General features: G+C 36.3%; 2 protein-coding genes across 2 annotated transcripts; one reads left to right on the forward strand and one right to left on the reverse strand.

Moving 5' to 3' along the window:
- The first annotated feature begins 293 nt into the window (after window positions 1–293).
- LOC104891654 (protein FATTY ACID EXPORT 6) lies at window positions 294–3,310 on the forward strand. The gene is made up of 3 exons (XM_010677376.4): window positions 294–672; window positions 2,429–2,516; window positions 2,982–3,310. Exons 1-3 carry the CDS (start codon window positions 474–476, stop codon window positions 3,052–3,054), a joined length of 360 nt encoding a protein of 119 aa, XP_010675678.2. The 5' UTR covers window positions 294–473; the 3' UTR covers window positions 3,055–3,310.
- A 1,789-nt stretch (window positions 3,311–5,099) lies between these two features.
- On the reverse strand, window positions 5,100–13,712 carry LOC104891653 (hypothetical protein). The gene is made up of 7 exons (XM_010677375.4): window positions 12,978–13,712; window positions 11,542–11,682; window positions 11,090–11,455; window positions 7,988–8,233; window positions 6,668–6,760; window positions 6,146–6,346; window positions 5,100–5,519 (listed from the first exon to the last, which is right to left on the reverse strand). The coding sequence occupies exons 1-7, from the start codon at window positions 13,284–13,286 to the stop codon at window positions 5,304–5,306; spliced, it is 1,572 nt and encodes a 523-aa protein (XP_010675677.2). The 5' UTR covers window positions 13,287–13,712; the 3' UTR covers window positions 5,100–5,303.
- Between the last annotated feature and the right edge of the window lie 3,789 nt (window positions 13,713–17,501).

Below are 17,501 nucleotides of genomic sequence, written 5' to 3' on the forward strand. Positions count from 1 at the left end.
TATACTTCTATCTTATTTATTCTGAGTCCATGTCATATAATTTGACAGTCTTACTTATTCCATAAATCAATCCAAATATGAATTGTTCTTAGTCCCTACCTCTAGATGAATAATGGTAATTTGGCACAAACAGTTACTCGTTCAAATTGGAAAACCAGAAAAGGATCATAGGAGAATAACAAATCAACAACTTTTAGACAAAACACAAAACTCAAAGAGTTGTTGACATCAACAACTCACCCATGTTATGACTTTTCTTTCTTCTTTTAATCAATTCAATCAACCAAACAAGTTGGCCACACGCCACTACGCCAAACTTTCCCCTTTGACCCTTTCAAAAATTCTCTCACTCCACAAAACCAAAAACACCCCTCTTAAAACTCCATTGCCATCGATCTCAAACCCACTTTTATGAAATTCTGATCTCACAAATCCTTAAATCATCACAAAAAAACACAACCCATTTGTCGAAAATGCACGATTTTTGCTTCACAATCCCATACGGGCTTGTTCTTGTACTGGGCGGGCTCATCGGGTATGCCAAAAAGGGTAGTTTGGTTTCACTGGGTGGTGGTGCTGGAGCTGGTTTGTTGCTCATTTTAGCTGGTTATTTGAGTCTTACAGCTTTTAAAAAGCGCAAAAATTCTTACTTTGCTTTGATTCTTGAGGCGGGTATGTTGAAATTTCAACTCTTTGCTCATCTTTTCTGGTTAATTTTGTTTGATTGATTGTTTTATGAGTTGGGTTTTATCTTGAATTTGGGTTGCTGATTGATATCATTAGATTCCCAGATGAGAATGTGGTTTGTTAATGTGTTATTTTATGTTTGATGTGTGTTTTTCTGGTATTTGTGTGATGAATTGATGTGAAACTTTTTTGGAGTTGCTGTAATGTCTTCATGGCTGTTCTTTGTTGGTTTTGTTCTGTGATCATGCGTATGTATTGCAATGCCGATGATCGAGCGCGGTCTCGGACTAATTTTGCCATTTGAAGGTTTTGAATCTGCTAATTTTATGTGACTTACTTTGATTTTACAGGCTGTAGAAAACTGAAAATAGTTCCATCACATGATCTTTTATTTGATGTAAAGAATTATTATGTGAATTAGTTTTCACCACCTCCTAAGTCCCATATTAGAAATATTTTTGGGGGTGTTCTGATTCAAGGTCCGTTCTTAGTGGTATGCACCAACTTAGTGATCTCTAGGCTTAGATGGTAAGGAATAATGGCGAACCGCGTCATTCCTTGTTTTGAGGTTAAGTTTTGACTCTTTGAGCTGAAAATGTCTCTGAAGATGTGGTATAGCGAGGTAATCTATCTCATCTATTTGATCCTTAGAAGAATAACCAACTAGGAATCTAGCAGCCTTTTAATTGTATGCTCACCGCGTAGATGGGCGCAATCACGCAGGGCAGCTATAAAGGTTCAAGCTACATACCCTGTGTTCTAATCATGGATGAAGTTTATGTCATTCTTTTGGCTGATTTCTCTTAGCTTTTATGTGTCATTGTCTTGGAAAGACTGGCCAAGATGCAGTATAACTAAAGTTAGTTGATTGATAGTAGCAGTGCTGTCTCATCTCTATTATTTTAGATGTGAAAATGCAGATGTACTTTGTGGGCAGGATTTCCACTCCCTGGTACTTGGTAGTTTTTTTTTTTTTTGACAGGTAGTTGGAAGTGCTATATTGTTCATTGCTTTGGAAACTGGTTTCTGAAAGTTTCCACATTTGTTGATCTGTATATTTGAAACCTTGGCCTTTGGAAGCTCATTTTATAGCTCAAGTATACTTTGCTTCTCAGCTTCTTGTAGGAAATGACAATCTTGCTTAGGTACGACTATAAAATGTCAGAGTTTCTTTTTCCAAGGTTTTAAGTGTTTAGTTTTGAAATGTGAGACCAATAGATCTATGAATGAGTGAATCATCCCAGGTTAATTGATCTTGTCACGGACTATTAGCCTCAGGAGGGGTGAGGGGAGGGGGTCTTATATCTTTACTTGATGCTTACTTTTTAAGCTTAAGACTACCTTTTGATGCATTATGAGATCCTAAGTACTTCTATGCTAAATTGGCATCTGGCTTGAGTTCAGCAACTCAGAAGAAAGTGGTGTGTACTTGTATGCGTGTTATTTGAGAATTGAGATGCTAATGCTGACACACTCTTGTATTGTTAAGTTTGCTTCCAGCATCTCGTAATTGCTCTCATACCTTAGAATATCTTGCATACTTTCTTGCCTCTTGAATATACTACAAGAATCTGAAACAGTTTGAAGTAGCTGATTCACCTCATGATACTTGAAGAATCTATCATAAAATTCCTCTAACTCCTGAAAGTAACATGGTTGTTCTGTATTCATGCATCCAAATAAATATTTTTTTTTGAAACATAGTATCTGAAATTTGAACATATCCCATATGCCTCAACAGTGACTGCAACTGGACTCACGTATGTCATGGGACAGCGCTATATGGAGACTTCAAAGATAATGCCTGCTGGTATTATTGCTGGGATCAGGTACCTTGAAACTATATTTGGTCACTCTGTTTGCTCTTTGCATTATTTAGCAATATTCTCCGTGCATATTCGCACTGAGTAAATTATAATAAGGGTTTTAAATTAATAAAAGAGTTTTCCGCAATTATTTACGAGCCCTCGGATGAAGGATGACCAGTAAATCTTTGTCAAAAAGTTTGTCTAGAACTGGGAAGAGTTCATGCTTATGTAATTTACTAAGATTTCACAAAATGAAGAGTAGAATATCTAGTTTTATACATTTATTTGCAAAGCTTATGATTTTAGTCAATTACTTGGAGAAACCATGTAATCCAAAGCAGATCATTTTTAGTTTTCATGTGTATCAAAAAAGTTTATCGATGCATTTGGTGATCAAAGACATTTTATTCAAATGTCTTTATTTAATAATAGTTTCTCCCTATTTCTGATAATTTCTCATCCATTTCTTATTCATCTTATTTGCAGTGCTTTCATGACTGCCTTTTATGTATACAAGGTAGCAAGTGGTGGCAACCATTTCCCAGCCAAGGCTGAATAATGATCATACACTAATTTCACATGAAAGTGTACTGCTGACCATCCTACGGCAGATTTCTGTTGCATACGAATTTGACATTCTTTTTCTCATAGCTACAGCCTACAGTGATACTAGTTTTGTGTAGAGAAGTTAAGAACTCTGATTTGCTGCTTGTCCCTTGAGAAGCTGTCCTTGTATTAAAATCTGAAAAATGTATGGCTATCCGAGGTACTAATCCTTCATAGAAATATATTGATGAATCGATTACTATTGTCAACCTTCTGTGTACTACTTATTCGTAGCGGAAAAAGTAGCCAATCTGCTCTGCCATTTTTACTTGTACTATTTTCTCTGGGGAGGAATAGAAACTATTTGGTTCAGGAAGTGATCATTAGTTTGTATGATGCCCTGTCAGATTTTAGTTCTGAAGATGGACAGAGAATTCCTCCAAAATTTAACGCTGTCTTGGCATTCAGCCTTCGAAGAGTGGGTATGCTGAGTTTCTGCCTCATATAGCTCAAACTGAAGATTGGCGAATTTACATGGTGCAGAAACTGAACAAATCTTCCTAAAGAATAACAAATGACGGAACTTATGTCGAAATTGAGGTTCAATGTATAATCAATCAGCCCACTCTAGTAACGTGGGGAAAATCGAGAACTATTTGTATCTTATATTAACAACATAAAGTTTGGAATTTGGATCATTGAATCTTATTAGACAAACAGAATTACATACGAAATCAACATGAAAAGATACATCTCTGCTGTGTGCTATCCTTCCCACCTCTCGGCACTCGGCACTCTCTGTGTAGTACCTTAAAAGAGCAGATTTTCCTTCATAGTGGTTTTCATCTTTTTGAAGTATTGCTTCATAGGTCAATGATTGTAACTTGAGAAGACCTATAGTGAATATGCATTTTTTCCCCTTAAAATTTATTGTTGAAACTCTTTCAAATATCTAAATAGATATATCAAATCCATTAGCATGATTAGTCAATTGAGGAGATTGGGGAGTACACTGAAACCCTACCTTCTTTTTCAAAGCTACCCGTCGAAACCTAAGAATCCCAACACCCAAAGGCAACCCTAGGGGCTCGATCACCGTGTGAGCTACCTTGGGCTCCTCACGACGGTAGTCCGGCCCCTCCCCTCTTTTCTTTTTCCGTTTTGTTGCGTCGTTCCCTCCCCAGCCCCGTCTCGTGTTGCTTTGTCTCCGAGTCGTGTCGTCTCCTCATCCCTGAGTCGAGTTCGTTGAGTCGTTCGTCGTTTCCCCCCAATCCCTGAGTCAAGTTCGTTGAGTCGTTCCCTCCCCCTCCCCTAGTCGAGTCGTTTCCCCCTATCCGTAAAAAATGAATCTTATGGGAGCCCTCCAATTTGATTTGGAGCAAGTTTCGACCTCCACATCTTTCGAGTTTCAGTCCAATGAGACTAAACTCCGTGTACCCTTGAAGCAGGGTCAGAAGTCACCAAAGGACGTGACTTCATTGTTCGTTGAATTAGTAGAATCCTAGGAGGATGTTTTTTTTTAAGAACCTTGAGATTTAGTGCCTAGTAGACATTGGGGTCGACTAGATGTAGTGCAGGCGTGCAGCAATCTTTCTTCGAAGATCATCAGAGTTTCGTTTCACAACATATTCTCTCTCATATCGGGTCTTTTTTATCAAGACGTATAACCCAACCTTACCCGTCGTCGCTCAAGATAGACTACTTTTGAACTGGACATGTAATAGTTAGTTGTTTTTTCATAAAGTATGTACGAGCTAATAAGGCTCTTGTTACTATTTTGTTGTTGCTGTTTGCTTGTATTAGCATTAAGTTGTACTCCAGTTTCTAATTAATGCAAATTTTCTCAATGTTAAAAAAAAATCTCAAACCTTTTATTCTTTACACAAATTCAGCAGGATATAACCCATTTGTTAGCTCTAAACATGAAACATCTACTCACCTAATGGAGCCACATTTAGACGTGGACGACGGGACTCTAAAATCCGCTCCTTATATTCATCCCTGGATTCTTACCAGCTTTATATACACAAAGATTGCTCATAACTAGTTTTGGTGAAATGAAGCTACAGCAGAGGTTGCATATTAGATTAATCACGTGTACAAAGAACAGAAGATGATGTTACCAACTTAACAATATTTACATCAACGATCAACCTACATACATGAAGCTGTTATACGCGAAAATTATATACAGAATTCAACATCAGATTATACAAATCCTGCTATTTTGCTAAAACCTGCTACTGCTAGTGTGACGCAATGTCAACAGGTTTTTGGCCTGTAGTATTTTGGTGGAAGAGATGGACACCTTTCGTTCATATGTGCGTACGGATCAATGGTATTGTAACCAGGTAGTTCCATTCTGTACCTTCCTCGGATTTGACAAAAAGGAAGCTTCACATTATCACCATCATTACACCAACTTGGCAGGCGACTTAGATCATTTTCGAAGAACTTCAATGAATAGGCATCCTTTATCTGCAATCACAGCAAAGAACTGAACCCTCAGTTTCACAAAATAATAAGAATAGGAAAGATGCCATCTTACTCGTGCCTCATATTTTCTTCAACATTTAGCAGCTATACTGCCAGAATTATATTGATTGCAGTGAAAGGAGGACCAAATTGTAAGATACCCGAGTGATAAAAAGAATTTTTCAAGTGGTACAAAAACTAGCCTGAATATGAGAAACTTGGCATATTTTTCATTTGAAAGATAATTAGAAGACAACAATTCTAACTACAGTACTAGTCACACAATAAAGGGAAATTTTAACCTTTAACAGAACTCTGATAGGTATTTTGTACTCTACAATCCCTTATTAAATTTTAAAGATACATCTATGGCATGTCCCATATTAAATATGACATCGCAGTTTTAGTAAGCTTATCCCTTCAACGTTTTCTCACGATTTTTCGCTCTCAAAAGCCAAGCCATTTCTCTAGGTAAGGAGTATATCAGCAGCAGTGCCCCTACCCTTGGTTTTAAATGGTAGCCGCACATTAAATATAAAATAATCCGCACATGTTTAAACATGGTAAAACCCATTAAACAAATCCAATCAAAGAATTATTGAAAGTTTGAAACAGGCAAAAGAACTCACAGTGAACTCATTTGCTTGAATGGAACTAGAAAGTGACCCAAAAAGTCCAGCTGCCTTGTATATTTGAAGAACATAAGCAACACATGAGACTGATTTTCCATCTTCATAAATCCAATCATCTTGCTCAGGAATAGTAAGCAACTCATCAAAGGATGATCCACGTTTTTCGACTTCTACAAGAATTTCTGGAAGTTCAAGATCCTGCATGGAGAAAGGGAGTAGCACATGAGTAAACAGTCACATCCCTAATCATATTACTATAACAAAGAATTTTATTGAAAGATAAATGCCCAGCCAAATATATAACCTTCTTCCTTCATAATAAGAAATGGGTTAGAAGCACACAAGATGAGATTCACAGTGATTGGGCAGCATATGCTGATTTTTTTTTGAGAAAGTAATTCATGGGATCTCACATCAAACACCTAAATCACCTATCACAACTTATCGAGCAATGAAAAAACAATAGATGACAGGCAATCACAAGAATTGGGGAGAATGGAGAAATTATGGAGCATTTACCTCAGTTCCCAGCCGTTTATTCAATGCTTCTTTCCATAAGTTTGCTGCATATTCAGGCTGCATGTGATACCATATTGTCATTACAGAAGCCACCTGCAAATAAAAGAAAACAGATAAATATATAAAAGCAAAAGTAAAATAAAAAATAAAATCAATAAGTCAAATCATGAATTTAGTAACAATAGATGGGTCCCTCCTTAAGTGATTCCATAGACATGTGAGCTATGCACCAAAGTTGCACCTTTTGACAGAGATATGGAAGAGAGGCTGATTGAAAAACTCTCCAATTAATAAACATGTTGACAATATTGAAACTTCTGATGCTGAAAAAACTAATACGAGTACATATTTACAACTGAAAAGCTGCCACTTTTCGAATTACAACTTTGTGGCCTAATAGAACTAATGTCTAATGTAACACAAAGCTTCATCGAAAGTAATATCCTAAGATATGTTACCCTTATATAATACCACCTTCAACTTACCTGGAAAATGTCCTTAAACTTACAAAGACGTCCTAAAATTACAATTTTGATGCAAAAGATTAGAACTTCATACTTCCTTTCTTACATGACATTGTTTAATCTGAAAGCACGAGAGGTCCATTTTTCCAGTATAGGTAACAGATAGAATCACCAAAAAGGCACACTAGCAATAATACCTGTAAGAAAACTGAAATGCCTGCCAATTTGTACAAGGTCCAACAACATAGATTTCAGTTGCAATAGTTTGGGCTATGCAATTTCCTAACCCCAATATACTCTCAGGGTTTATTTGACCCTTGAAATGTTTCTCTCATTTCAGTTGGGGCAGATGAGGATAGCATCATAGATTCATAGGACAGTCCTAGAGCATCACTCAATCCCAAAGTAATGTAATTATCTCGGCTTACCCAGCCACCTAAAAGAATAGATACAAGTCTCAATTGCAATAAATTAATGGACTGTTTTACATGTTGGTATTTGGAAAAACTATTAGCGACCACTAAACACACTAATTCTAAAACCGATTTGTTTTAATTGGTAAGGATTTGCCAACTCACTCATGTTATGGTAATATAGAGCCACATTTACAGCAAACTTCTGTAAGAAACTGACTGTTGTCACTGAGTGAATATACAAAGTCAAGAGTTTGTAAGATCTTGTTATAAGAAAGGGCACCAAGACGAGTATTACACGAAAGTATGAAGTAAAGGAAATAAGTGAATTCATAAAACAAGTGATCTCCATTAAAAATTATGACTTAGAAACCACGTATGCAAAATATTAAGGAATACAGAAGTCCAATCATAGTGGACAAAGTATAAGAGATATGTCATACCAGATGCGCATCCAGTGGAGGAGGATAGTTCATATTAATAGTGTCTACCCAGCTGAAAATAAGGTTATGATAACCATATGGCTGACCATCCATGCTTCTTGCATACTCCCAGGCAGCAGTTTCATTAAACTTGGCACGCAAATCAGGGTGCAAGGGAAGCAATGCAATATGGGGATTGGAGTCATCTTTAGTCAACTCAAATTCCCACCACTCATCCCATGGAAGCAGAGCTACAACATCCTCTCCCTGTAACATGAAATTCACAAAAAAAATCAGCATCAACGGATAGAAATCAAGTGAAGGCAGCTAATAATTTCCAGACAGAGTTCACTTAGAAAGCAGCAAGTGGTACATATATTATGCGAGTGATATCACAATTACTTTTGGAGCTGATATCTGATAAGCTCCACAAATTTAGAGCAAAATGACAGGATGTAATGAAATCCGCATTGAATCATGGAGACATGGTAACATGGACCATTATCTGCAAATATTATTATCAGGATAAAATTGTATGTATTCATTATATGTCTGATTAAACGCAAAACTAAAGGGTTTGAAGTATTGATAAAATCTTATGTTTTGATGAAATTAAAGGGTTTGGAGTACTTAAGATTCTCTAAGGTTGGAACGAACCCTATTCTTTCACCCGAGATCAAAAACCAGTATAGATCCAAATCTTTCACCCAAGGTGGAGTCTGTTCCCTTATTTCATGAAGTGTTGCCACAATTAATGGGTAAAAACTAATTGAGGCATGTTACATACTCCCCCCATCCCCCAAGACGTTTCTCATTTTTCCTTTTATGGTTGTCCCAAATACATTTTCCATTTCCTTATTTGGCATGGGTCCACCCATTAAAATATTGTTTACCTTCTATTTTATATTATATTACTCGCTTTCCTATGAATCAATCATGGGTCCCATCCACTTACCTTACCCACTTACACTCTCTCTGCTCAATAAAGAATTCATGAATAATGTACCAACTTCAATTTTTTTATTTTAATTTTATGCAACTAAGGCCTACCTAGAACTTCTCCTTAATACTTGTGCCAAAAAAGAATGGGAAATCTATTTGGGGACGGAGGAGGTACATCTTTGATGATGAGGAAAATAGTAGGGACTTGTCAGCAAATCTGAGGCAAACCTCCTTAGTTCCACAACTCCTTAACGACCATAATTCCTCACTCTAAGGTCATAAATTCCTGCGCCTTTTGCTTTTTCAGGTAGGAAGGACAATGCTACATTTGATTGCAATCACGAATAAGCCAAGCATAAGCACAGGTGACTCAACAAGAAGTTTAAAAAAGGCATTTCCACAATTTCTGATAGAACACAAGGGATTTCCTATCATTTCATAATATAGTCATCAATGAGTCAACGGCAAGGTGGTTGACCAAGACAGTCCAAGGAGATGCTTCATCGTATATGTTAATAGCATAAGATATTGTAGTGATGAATGACACACTTAAAGGAATCAACAAGTTGCAACTTAATACCCCTTAAACCACATGAATCAATTAAGTACCACAAAATGGAATCCCTTATATCCAACTTGGTGATTACCAGAATGCCTTCAAATTTAGAAGTAGGAATCAAGTTCAAATGGACGTTATACCAAAGTTCATTATTCAATGCAACGAGATAATAGGAGACTCTTGCCATCAAATTAACGTTGGTTTGCTGACAAGAAGGATCATCGCCCAATTTTTGTCATTTTTGTGCATCAGGAAGACACCACTATAACCAAAGGGAAAATTCGTCAGATGGCTATCAATTTATGGGGAAAGATTATTGTTTAATGAACTAGCACATGTTATGAGCTATAACAGGCATAGATGTGAATCGTTGTCAACTAATGATGGTGGTACATGGAACAGCTAAGAGGAACTCGAATCGCGACCTAGTTTTCATGAACTAGTCCAAAATTTTATCGATGTGCTTTCATACATTCTTCGTGCGTTCTAAATTAGTTGTAACATGAGGGGGAAGCAAGTTTTTTTGGAGAAGAGAAAGGTAGAGATATTTAAAAAGAGGGACGAACGTGATGAAGTTAGAGATAGAGAGAAGTACATAACCTATTACTAAATAATGTAATGTTGCGACTAATTCAAATCTTCCTTAAAAGGGAAGTGTTGCGACTAAATTGGAACAAAGAAAGTACCAATTTGCACATTTTGGTAACATGGATGTGGATTTTTTTTGATAAGGAAAACATGGATGTGGATGATTCATTTGCTGACAGCCTTCGGAGAAGAAAAATACTAACAAATAGGTGATTAAGCAAAGGTTGTCCAACTTAAGATGGTAAGATTAGAAATGCAGGCAGCAACCAATCACCACAGATGTGAAACATTAGAAGGTTTAGAAAGTGATCAAGGAAGACTTAATCCCTTTATAGCTCACCACAATAATAAGGCTCACTAGAATTATCACACAAGACTAATGGTAGGTGATCTGGTGTGTATTCCCTCTCATTCCTCAAAAATTTCCCATCCTCTTCTACTATTAGTCCCCTCATATTGTTTGACTGCTGTTTTGGATTGTGCTTCTCCTTTTGATACAAGCCTATACTCTACATCCATCTTGATTTTCTGAAAATTCTCCAACACAAGAATACAGGTTGGCTTGTTGTTGCAATGTGACCATTTTGCAGTCATAGTAAATTTAAGAGGAACCAACCATGAGAGCAGGATAAAATGACAGTATTACCAACAACTAGAAATAATAATGTGGAGTCATAGTGCCTAGATGTCCTAGAAAAAACCATGCAAAAAACACAACAATGCCTACCTCCTTTCAACTTCAAAATAAGTTCCAGGATATATGAGGGCATCATGGGGCACTAGATGCAGGTCAGTTTATATAAGTATCCAAAAGAGTTTATCAGTTCTGAAAAGTTCGGATAGTTCAGATAAGCACTACCAAGTTCAATTTACAACTACAAATAAGCCATGATAAGTTTAGGAAAGTTCAGATGAGAACTAAAACTTCGGATAAGGAGTTTTCAGTAACAAGAACTAGGCATGAAAGAGTGAATGACACTGCAATAAGTGCATGTTGCTATAATAATTAACTGCTAAGCAATATGCAGGCTGACCTGGTCATTTTCATGTCCAGACTCTGCAATCCACAGCTTGCCATTCGAATCCCTCAAGCACATAGCACTGTGACCAGCATAGGATCCAGTGACCCATTTCTCCAAGGTCTCAAATCCACCCCACCGGCCACGAATTTTTGAAATAGCAAGGAAGTCTCCAGAGTGTATCTCATCAGTGGTCATGTTGGTAACCCAAGGCTGAGGGCGTTCCTCAAAAGAAGCCCCCATATGCTTCTTAAGGAATGCAACGTTGGAGTTCTCGCCCCAACCAGTATTAGTAAATAGAGGAAAGACCTCCCATAATGCTTGCAAAGTCCCCAACATTCCGGCTTGCATGAGAAAAATTGAAACCCCATGTTCTTTTACCTGAAATAAAGGTAGCGTGCCATGAAGAAAATGCTAATAACCAAGTCAGAGATAGAGAGAGAGAGAGAGATGCGAAATGAACTCACATATTCATATTCCGTTTTTCCTTCCCACTCTTTGAACTCCAAAGTATGTTCCCGAGATAGTATGTAATAGTCCCATGTCACACGATACGGAGTTGCAAAGACATAAATGTCCATACAGGTCCAGCTATGAGCTGCACTAACCTGGTTATATAACAGCAAAGAAAAGCTTACTTGTGTGATACACAGTCTTGCAGATCATAGAATTATCCATCCCCAAGGTTACGTAGCCAACAGGTGGAATACCCAAATCAACAAGATTTGGGCAGATAAGTAGCTGAAAATGGCTATTTGAAACACATGATCCTATCATAATGTACGAAGGAAAAGGAAAAGAAATGCAGTATACAAGCCTAAAACAAGTCAATAGCATATCAAAAAAGGGGGAAGGCGTCTGTTAAAAGAATAAAACCCATCACAATGCACAAAGGTACAGTATATAGGTAATCAGCAAAAATTCCATATGTCAGGAGTCATGTGCTCCAAAGTAGGGAGGACAAGGTAATATTTCTGCGTATAAAGACTGCGAATTTGACGAGTGGTCAGAGTACATATATAATGATTGGATCCCTATAGATATATGCACTGGAAAAAAAAATTAGCTCTCATCATTGCTTCAGCTTCACAATGATTTGCACATACTTAGAAATTTTGACGAGTGGTCAGAGTATATATATAATAATTGGATCCCTACTTAGAAATTTTGCACCAATTATACAAACAGTATTAATCTGAATACTACTTCTAAATCCTTTTGCTACTTATCCTATACATAATTAGAACCACAATTATGGCAACAGACCAACAACTCAACAACTGAGTACTCCCCAAGGCCGCCATTTGACAGCTTATATGGACGAGGGGGTCTGGAGAGGAGTCCATTCCCTCCAAATTTGTTATCCAAACACAATGTGGATTGATCGGAGGCAAATACAGGGAAAGACACTAGTCTATAATTACTATATTTCTTGTTCTTGGTCTGTCTTCAACCATAACTCCATAAAATATCACTTCACTTTACTTAAAACAAACATCCAAAACCCAATTTTCATTCCTATTCAAAGTCAACCAAACATTTCAACTTCAAAAGTACTCCATTCACCAGGGTTCCACAACACTTCACAATCAACCAATCTCAAGTAAAATCACAAAATACCCTCATGCCAAAAACAAAAACTTTACTCAAATTCCTTAAAAAGTCACGACCTTGATCATTTATTAATGACCAAAAGAACCAAATTAAACTCCAATCACAAAACACCCACATAACAAAACAACACAATCCTAAACTAAATTACAGAATAGTGAAAACAAAGTAGAAAACAACCAAATTAAACTCCAATTACAAACTACCCACATACCAAAACTACATAAACACAAAATTGAACTATAGAATCATGAAAATATATCTTAAAAAACCAAAAAAAGAAACGTCAAACCTTAATATGAAGAGTACCCCCACCAAATTCTGACCCAGTTTTATTATGAAATTCAAGCCAAGCAGTATTCTCATAAAAGCAAGCACCTTTCCAATCCAAGCTATTATTAGGAGAAGAAGAAGCTGCCCCCACAAAAGTAGGAAGAAGGTCAACGGCTCTATTCAAACTTTTAAGAATCGGCCATGAAAGTTCTTTAGGAAGAAGAGGAAGAATGTCTGTTGCACGAAAAGGGGTTTTTAGAGGAACAACCATGGGAACTGAAAGAAGGAGGAGAGAGAAAATCATTAGAGTGTAGGGTGTGTTTGCCATGGTTGTTGTTGCAGAGGAGAAGTGAAGGAGAAAAAGATGAATAGAACTATAAAATCTTCTTCTACTACTATTCTTTCATATTCTGGGGTTTTGCTAGAATTGGAGAAAGTAATTTAATTCCCTAACCAAACACGCCATTGTTTGATTGTTTGTGGATTTTTAGAGTGCTTCGTAGTATCGTTGAAACGGTGACGTGTGGACTGGGATTCTTTCTTATGATGCGGATATACTGTTATTATTACACTTTTTATATGGGAATTAAGGAAGATAAACGTGGATTGGGAGGTTGCAAGAAGAGGTTGCTTTGGGAACAACTACAGGAAACTTTCTTATGATCTGTATGATTTTGTTCAATAAAAAAATGGAAGTACTAATCTGGAAGATGAAGATGTATATTTAGATTTAGATGGAAGAAATCAAACTTATGGAATTTTAAAAGGATAAATTGTCGATAACTACTTTTATGCAAATTAGTAGGTGCACTGTGCACATATCCGTCTGGTGAGGAAGGTGTCTACGATGAACATCAAATACTAGGTTATAGACATAAATACCAGGGAAAGCTCATCACTTAAGCCAACCCCAATTCCTATGTTAGTCATGTACTTGTGTGCACCTTCCTCACCATACGGACGTGTGCACCATCTACTAATTGCTACTTTTGATATATTTAAACTTTTTTTAATTCATTTTCATGATCCTATAGTTTAATTATGTGATTTTGTAGGTTTTCGTATATGAGCATTTTGTAGTCCATATTAAAAACCTAAAATTGATAATAGCAATTCCAACTATAGTAGGTGAGAGTGAGGGATAGCGTAGTAGTTAAACCTTCCCTCCGGGTTTCAGGATGTGCTGGGATCGATTCTCACCCTTGGCAAGTTGGGATCCCCTATATTACTGCCAATCTGTAAAAGTTTCTCCTTACCTTATTATTAAAAAAATTAAGGTTTCTCCTTACCTTATTATTAAAAAAATTCCAACTATAGTAGATGGCGGAGTCAAGATTTTCAATTTGAGAAGACGAATGTTATAATCTGACAAATACATTTGAAAAAGTTTACTTCACCACATAGAGTATGTAATATGGAGAAACTAAAATTTTAATAACCGAAATTCCGCACTAATATAATCCAAGAAGATGAAGAAAAAAAATACTCCAGTACACATAAAGTTCACACGAAATTACAATTGCAGATTTTAATTCTTTACTTTTTTATACCAATCAGTAATATCTTAATAAAAAAAACTTGTAGGAACATATTTTCTCAATAAAAGTGACCAAACTATTATTTGTACTAAAGAAAATTAAGTCAAAATCATATAAGATCAATAGTACAAGGGAAAAATAAAAACTGTACAATGAGAAAAATCAACACGTGAAAAACTAAATTATTGTAATCTTTTTTGCTAGATAAATCTATAATTATATCACCTTACAAACACTAAAAATAAATGCACATATACAAATAATTGACACAAAAAACACAAAAAAATGATAAGAACAAAAAAACAAGTGGTATAGAGACACAAAAGAAAATATGGTAAATTACCTTGAACACTAAAATTAGTGATTAGTATTATTGTTAGGGAAAGACTTATAAAAATAACCATTTTGTTGGGAAAGACCTAATATTTTTTGTTAAAAAAGACCAATTATTATACTTTCCTCTATTGCTTAGGACTATTAGACCACCTCAAAAAATTTCGACCAAAAAGTCAATTTTCTAGCATTGACTTTTCTTTCGCTCCCTCTCACTAAATGGGACCAACCTATTTTGTTTCTGTCCTGATCCCATAAAACTACCAAATTCTTTCCTACTGCTTCCCATTTTAAGGTTTAGGGTAGGAAAAAAAATATAGGTTGGTCCAATTTGATGAGAAAGAGAGGTGGAAGAAAAAGCCAATGTCGGAAAAATTGACTTTTTGGCTGAAAAAAATGAGGTGGTCTTAAGTGACAAAGGAAAGTATTATAATAAGTTTTTTTCAACAAAAAAGGTTTATTAGGCCTTTGCTAAAAAAATAGTTATTTTAATAGGTATTTATCAAAAAAAAAATTATCTAAAATTAAAAAGCAAATTTTATAAAATGAAAAAATTGAAGGGGGGGGAGGGATTGGTCCCCTTGTCCCCCCTCCCTCCGCCACTTATTGTAGCTATTTAGTTCTCACCTTTTAAAGGTCACATCTATCAATTAGTTAGTGATAGTCCCGACTTTTGTAGGTTTGCTTGGACCACATGTCAAATTAGTCACGTGACAAATATCTGAGGGATAAACAAGTCAATAGTCAACTCTTGGATAAGTGGACTATATCCAAAGAGTTGGAAGGATTAGGGAACTGGAGGATATAGGCTTCTCTCTCTAAAATTCGCGTTTCTCTCGGTGCACGTTTCTAATGTGCACCGTTGCCATGGCTAGGAAAATTGGAGGATTAGGGAAGGAAGCAGAGAAGCTTAAGGGTCCAACATCGGATTCGCATGCGTTTAAAACCCGATTCATTGATGTAGTAATGGGAGTGGAAGCAATTGATTTTGGGTTTGGTATTGGTGAAGTGATGATGCCAACGTCGTCATTGAAGAACCTTCAGCAACAGTCGGAGATTAGACACACGTTTAATGGATGGCTGGATTCAATCCACAAAACGCGATCTAATGAAGGAAATGAGGTACGAATTTCACCTAAACCTATTTTTGAACCTCTGGAGAATGATGATGCTAGTTAATTGAGTTACATAAACAGAATGATGAGATTGGGAATCGTATAACTAGTAGTACTATTAAAATTGACATTGATGATATACAATAAGAGGAAGTTGGTTTTTGGAATTCAGCTATAGTTTGTTATGTTGTTGGTTCGAATCCGTCGATTCAAGTAATGGAAGGTTATTTTCAACGAATTTGGAAGAAATTTAGTGCGAATAAGGTAATGTTATTGAAGAAGGGAATTTATATAGTTCGATTTTTGGCAATAGAAAGTAGAAATAAGGTAATACAGGGACATTATTTTTTTGATAGTAAGCCATTATTGATGGTGAAGTGTTGTGATTCTGCTATGGATGTTGAGAAGGAGGAGGCCAGGTCACATCCCTGCTAATATGGATTCATTTGAAGTTAGGGATAAAATATTGGGGGAGAGGTCTTTGTTCAAGATTGTTGAGCAAATTGGAGCTCCTTTTCAGAGAGATGAAGCCATAGCAGAGAGGGATAAAGTGCAATATGCACGAGTTTTGTTGGATGTGAGGCTGAATCAAGCATTTCCTGATCAGGTCCACTTTGTGTGAGCATGGGGGACCAATTCAAGTGGGTATTCATTATGAGTGGAGGTCGGTTGAATGCGAAAATTGTAAGCTCATTAGACATAATACTAGTGAGTGTAAGAAGGGTAAAACTAGGCAAGTGTGGAAGTTAAAATAGAAACAGTCTGGGGGAGAGATTTAGGTGATGCAACCACCAGAGGTTCAAGATCAGCAGAAAAATCGGAGTGATGATGTGGACCAGGAGGGGTTTCAGAAGGCTCTCAAGCCTATTAAAGTGAGATTTAGCCATGTTAAAGTTACTCACGCTCATCATGGCTTCCTTGCTTTATGTAACAATGAAGTTGAGGTAGTGACTAGTGTGCCTAGGGTGCCTAGTGTGCTTGTGGAGAATGAAGTGGGAAGGGGGGGGGACCCTTCCACTTCTAATGGATAAAGTTCTTTGCTGGAACATCCGGGGGGCTAATAATCCTAAGAATCAGAGTGATATGAGACAATTTATTCACAAGAACTTTGTGAGGTTAGTTGGACTTCTAGAGACCAAGGTTTAATCCTCTAACCTTGGTGAGTTATATCAGAGTGTAATACCCCATATTTTTAGCATTTATTTAAATAATAAAATATTTATTTTATATTTATTTTCTAAAATAAATATTTTAAGAAAAGGGTATTTTAGTTTTTTCAATGATTTTTAATTATTTTGGCTGGAATATGGCGCCAAAATTGGATTTGTTAAGCTTTTGGTATTAAATCCTAGTAAAAATAAATTCAAAAAACAAAAAAAAAAAAAAAAAATTTGGTGGCCATATATTCCTACGGGATTCATGGTTGATTGGAGGGAGTTTTTTTTCTATAACTTCCAAATTTATGATGGAGGTTACAAATCTTGGTTTAATCTCCTAATTTATGGTGAAGGTTACAAACTATTTAATTTTTGAAATTAAGTACTACCTATTCTACTC

This window comes from Beta vulgaris, chromosome 4, assembly GCF_026745355.1.
Source record: "Beta vulgaris subsp. vulgaris cultivar EL10 chromosome 4, EL10.2, whole genome shotgun sequence".
Lineage (NCBI taxonomy): Eukaryota > Viridiplantae > Streptophyta > Magnoliopsida > Caryophyllales > Amaranthaceae > Beta > Beta vulgaris.

What these genes read in the sequence shown, in the direction of transcription:
- LOC104891654 (XM_010677376.4), top strand. Translation starts at nt 474, where the DNA reads ATGCACGATTTTTGCTTCACAATCCCATACGGGCTTGTTCTTGTACTG. An exon ending in TGCTTTGATTCTTGAGGCGG is followed by an intron (nt 673 to 2,428) that starts GTATGTTGAAAT and finishes ATGCCTCAACAG; the next exon opens with TGACTGCAACTGGACTCACG. An exon ending in GGTATTATTGCTGGGATCAG is followed by an intron (nt 2,517 to 2,981) that starts GTACCTTGAAAC and finishes TCTTATTTGCAG; the next exon opens with TGCTTTCATGACTGCCTTTT.
- LOC104891653 (XM_010677375.4), bottom strand. Translation starts at nt 13,286, where the DNA reads ATGGCAAACACACCCTACACTCTAATGATTTTCTCTCTCCTCCTTCTT. An exon ending in CTGGACATGAAAATGACCAG is followed by an intron (nt 8,234 to 11,089) that starts GTCAGCCTGCAT and finishes TTCATGTTACAG; the next exon opens with GGAGAGGATGTTGTAGCTCT. An exon ending in ATAAACGGCTGGGAACTGAG is followed by an intron (nt 6,347 to 6,667) that starts GTAAATGCTCCA and finishes TTCTCCATGCAG; the next exon opens with GATCTTGAACTTCCAGAAAT.